Consider the following 4,519-nt stretch of genomic DNA (forward strand, 5'->3'; position numbering starts at 1 on the left):
TTCCAATAAAATGTCTGTGGAATTTCTATACTGCGAAAATATTAATTTTCAGAATGTGTATGTACTGTGGGAATTGAAACATTGACCTTTCCCTGTGCTTGCATTGCCACAATTCTGTCTATCATGCTGTGTATTTAATCCCCCTGAACATCCAGGAGTTTCTACCTGTCCTTATTCAGCTCACCATGTCTGAAGTCATCTCTTCAGAAGCCTGTCTGGACATTTGCACTTTCCATTGCTCCCCAGAGGTTCTTCCTCCTCTCACTCTTTGCTCATTCAGAGCCTCTCAGCTCTCTCCCTGCTTTGAGCTTCAGGCAGGTAAAGTCTTTCAGCAGTTGCTGTCGTACTCCCTATAGGCGACTCAATTATGGCAATGGACCTCACTGGAAACTACTTAATTTAACCATAGAACTGAGAAACATAATTAAGTTCTATTGTGTTTTCTTTTTTTTCTCCTTTCTTTGTTTCCTCTAATTAAAAATTCCCCCGGTGCCTGTTTAATCCGGTTCTCTAAGGAAACATGAACTAATTCCTGCAAACAAGCTGTAACAATCAGGTGCAAACTTCCGTGCAGAATCTGATGTAAAGAAATGTGATGTAAATCCCAGGGGGCCAATGAGCAAAACAGGGAGTTTGGGGAGCTGATTAGAGATTTCCTGCTAACAATTTGAGTAGAGAAACATTCTTCACAGGAACTGCTCTGTTTCTGTTGTCGCCTTTTAGGTCTCCTCCTCTGTCTCTTTTTTCCTTTTTTTTTGTCTTGTTCCTCCACCTATTCTGTCTTCCAAAACCTTTCCAAGGGAAAGATTCCTTGAATCACAGACTAACTCAGGTTTGAACATCCTCTTGTCTCACTGTCCTGCTCAGGGCAGGGTGAACCAGGTGAGGTTGTCCAAGGCCTCTGCCCAGCTTTGCACCATCCACAAAGGAGCTGGTACCACTGGTGACATTTGGGCTTCATCATCCAGCCAGCTTCCCAGCCAGCATTCACTTCTTTAGCCCAGAGAGCACCAATCCCACTTTAAGGACACCATGGGAAACCACGTCTGACACCCTGTGAAATTCCATGTATAGAACATGCCTTTCTTTCCCTGCCCATTTGGGTTCCGCAATTCCTTTCTTGTTTTCCAAGTGCCTGGACATGGCTGCAGGAGGACTTGTCCCATTCCCTTCCCATGGAAGGACACAGGCTGACCAGCCTGTAATTCTCACAGTTCTCATTCCTGCCCTTCTTGAAGACAGGTTTGACAACTGCCTTTTCCAAGGACCTCAGAACCCCTCTGATTGCTCTGGCAGGTTTCAGACCACAATTCAGACTCACAGGTAAGGATGACATAGCAGACAGGAGCACGTGAGATTGATCTGCCTGGGCCAGTGGGGTTTGTTCCTGGAGTCGCACACAGAAATGTCAGGTTCTGTCAGGTGTCCACATCTGAGGCGGCCTCGTGGGCTCCTTCTGCACCCAGGGATGTTCAGAGACAGAGTCTGTCCCTTTCACACACAGAGGCAGGGGTCACAGTGTCCATCTGGCCTCCTGTTGCCACTCCCAAAGGACGGGAGACACCTCAGCCCTGTGGTGTGTCACCCTGCTCTGCACTCATCTGAGATGTCCCACGTCATGAGGAATGGACACAGGGACATTGGTTAAAGGAAGCACAACCGGTGCTGCATTTAGGCAGTTTCCATGGGATGTTACTCCCAACGAGAAACAACCTCAAGACCCTGTCTGTCCTACAGGCCAAAATGGAACCCACAGGAATAGCTCGTGGCGTTTCTGCTGACTTGGGTTCATCTCACCTCTCATGCATGATGTGCATGCTCACATCTCATCCGTATGATGCAACATGAACAGCTGAAATACTCATTCAGTGTCCCTCCATGGAGGGACAAAGAACCTCTCTGAGCTGGGGAGAGAGGAAATGGTGGTTGTGAGGGGCCAGTCCATGACGATGCCCTGGGGCATCTTCCACGGGGTGTCCAGTGCACAGGGGCACAGCCCAGCCCCTGCTCTGCTGGTCCTGCAGGTCTCTGGCAGGAGGCCTGGCTGTGAGAGGACACTGCTGTGTGCCCAGCCCTGCACACACACACTGTGCAGCTGTGCCCTGGTGTTTGCATCTGTGGCCACCTTCTTGTGCATGTTCTTGACAGAAACTTGAAGATGACCTAAGCCTTCCGGCACTGCCCTGAGGAGATCACTCTTCTTTATAGAAGTCCTGTTACGGAGGCCAGCTCTGTCACAGCAGTGCCCATGGCCTGTCCCTGCCTGCGCTCACAGGACTCACACACAGCAGGATGGTGACCAGGCTGCCAGAGCACTCAGGCCTTGCACCAACACAAGGGATGAGAAGGAGAGTGTGGGAGTGGAACGAGAACAGCTCTGGAAGGCCAAGCGCTGGTGCTCCCTGGCAGGGCTGCCAGGCTGGACTCTTTTCCCCTCCTCCCATGCACACAGGAACTGTCCCTGCAGCTCCAAACAGGCCTTGCAGGAAGGATTTATATTGAAAAACAAGTCACTACAGACACATTTATTTTGTTTAAAGGCAAAGAGAGCATGGCTCCTGATTTACACTAGTGGTTATGAAAGAAAAGCAGACAGAGAATTAGAAAGGGGATGAAAACATTATCACAATAAAAAAAAACCCAATAACATATAATACAGATGACAGGCTGGATCTCTAATTAGTTACATTACAATTCCTATTCAGAAGCAGATGGGCAGTTTATTGTTTCAGAAAACAGTAAGATATGAGTTTCCACAGGGCATCCTTGAGCTCCTGGTTCCTCATGCTGTAGATGAGGGGGTTCACTGCTGGAGGCACCACTGAGTACAGAACAGACACCACCAGGTCCAGGGATGGGGAAGAGATGGAGGGGGGCTTCAGGTAGGCAATCATAACAGTGCTGACAAACAGGGAGACCACGGCCAGGTGAGGGAGGCACGTGGCAAAGGCTTTGTGCCGTCCCTGCTCAGAGGGGATCCTCAGCACGGCCCTCAAGATTTGCACGTAGGAGAGCACAATGAACACAAAACAACCAAATGCTACTAATACACTAACCACAAGAAGCCCAGCTTCCCTAAAGTAGGACTGTGAGCAGGAGAGCTTGAGAATCTGGGGGATTTCACAGAAGAACTGGTCCAGGGCATTGCCCTTGCACAGTGGCAGTGAAAATGTATTGGCCGTGTGCAGCAGAGCATTGAGAAACCCAGTGGCCCAGGCAGCTGCTGCCATGTGGACACAAGCTCTGCTGCCCAGGAGGGTCCCGTAGTGCAGGGGTTTGCAGATGGCAAGGTAGCGGTCGTAGGACATGACAGTGAGAAGATAATACTCTACTGAAATGAAAAAGACAAACTGAGAGACCTGGGCAGCACATCCTATGTAGGAGATGTTCCTGGTGTCCCAGAGCAAATTGGCCATGGACTTGGGGACAGTGGTGGAGATGGAGCCCAGGTCCAGGAGGGCGAGGTTGAGCAGGAAGAAGTACATGGGGGTGTGGAGGTGCTGGTCACAGGCTATGGTGGTGATGATGAGGCCGTTGCCCAGGAGGGCAGCCAGGTAGATGCCCAGGAAGAGCCAGAAGTGCAAGAGCTGCAGCTCCCGTGTGTCTGTGAACGCCAGGAGGAGGAACTGGGTGATGCAGCTGCTGTTGGACATTTGCTGTCTCTGGGCACAGGGCGCTCTCATAGGAGAAAAAGTCAGTAACAATTTAGTGGAGACTTCTCTGACATAAACCAAAGACATGTCCCACACACCCTCCCCTGTGACACACAGACACACTTTTCTATTTCTACAAGACCTTCCTTCAGCACTGTGGCTGCAGCCCTGCTTGGTGCTGGCCGAGTGTGCAACCAAGACAAAAGGGTCTCTACCCATGGACTCTTAATAAGTCAGCCCAACTCTGCAGATTTTGGCTTGGGCAGGGGTCAGTCCTGAGGTTCAAATTTTTCAGATGAAATCACTGCTGATACAGTCTGTCCTGTCTGCACTCTCAGTGATAAAGAAAATGAATTGTAAAGGCATGTTAAAAGTCACAGGTTTTCTTACAGCTTCACCACCATCTCCCCTGGACAGTGTTCTTGGACATCAGAAACCCTCAGCATTTCTGCTGCACTCAGAGAGAACAGAGCGAGTCCTGCGAGACCAGAGGATGCCTGTGGGTCAGTGCAGAGTGAGGGCAGCTGCTCTGTCCCTCTGTCTTGCTCCAGCTGCCCTGGGCTGGCACCTTTCTGAGATGGAGGCTGATCACACTGCCATGTTACCCTGAAAAGCCACCAGGACTGCTGAGAGCAGAGGGATCCACCTCAGACCTCGACATGTCTCACCCTTTCCTAAGGTCTCAGCACTCCACTTCTATCCCAGGACACACACGGCTCATTTCACAAACCAAACAGCATTTCCTCCATCATAGCATCTCTGCACTTCTCCGTGGGGAATTCAGATAATGCTGAAGTACTATAGGACAGGTTTGCATCCTGGAGAGAAGCTCACAGCTTGGAAAAAAAACACTCAAGGAGACAGCC

The 4,519-nt window shown here is 50.1% G+C and overlaps 1 protein-coding gene across 1 annotated transcript; it reads right to left on the reverse strand.

Moving 5' to 3' along the window:
- Positions 1 to 1,865: 1,865 nt before the first annotated feature.
- Positions 1,866 to 3,308, reverse strand: LOC135999318 (olfactory receptor 14J1-like). Its single transcript, XM_065652880.1, has 2 exons — positions 2,811 to 3,308; positions 1,866 to 1,904 (listed from the first exon to the last, which is right to left on the reverse strand). The coding sequence occupies exons 1-2, from the start codon at positions 3,306 to 3,308 to the stop codon at positions 1,866 to 1,868; spliced, it is 537 nt and encodes a 178-aa protein (XP_065508952.1).
- Positions 3,309 to 4,519: the final 1,211 nt, after the last annotated feature.

The sequence above is a fragment of the Caloenas nicobarica genome, chromosome 28, assembly GCF_036013445.1.
Source record: "Caloenas nicobarica isolate bCalNic1 chromosome 28, bCalNic1.hap1, whole genome shotgun sequence".
NCBI classification, from domain to species: Eukaryota; Metazoa; Chordata; class Aves; order Columbiformes; family Columbidae; genus Caloenas; species Caloenas nicobarica.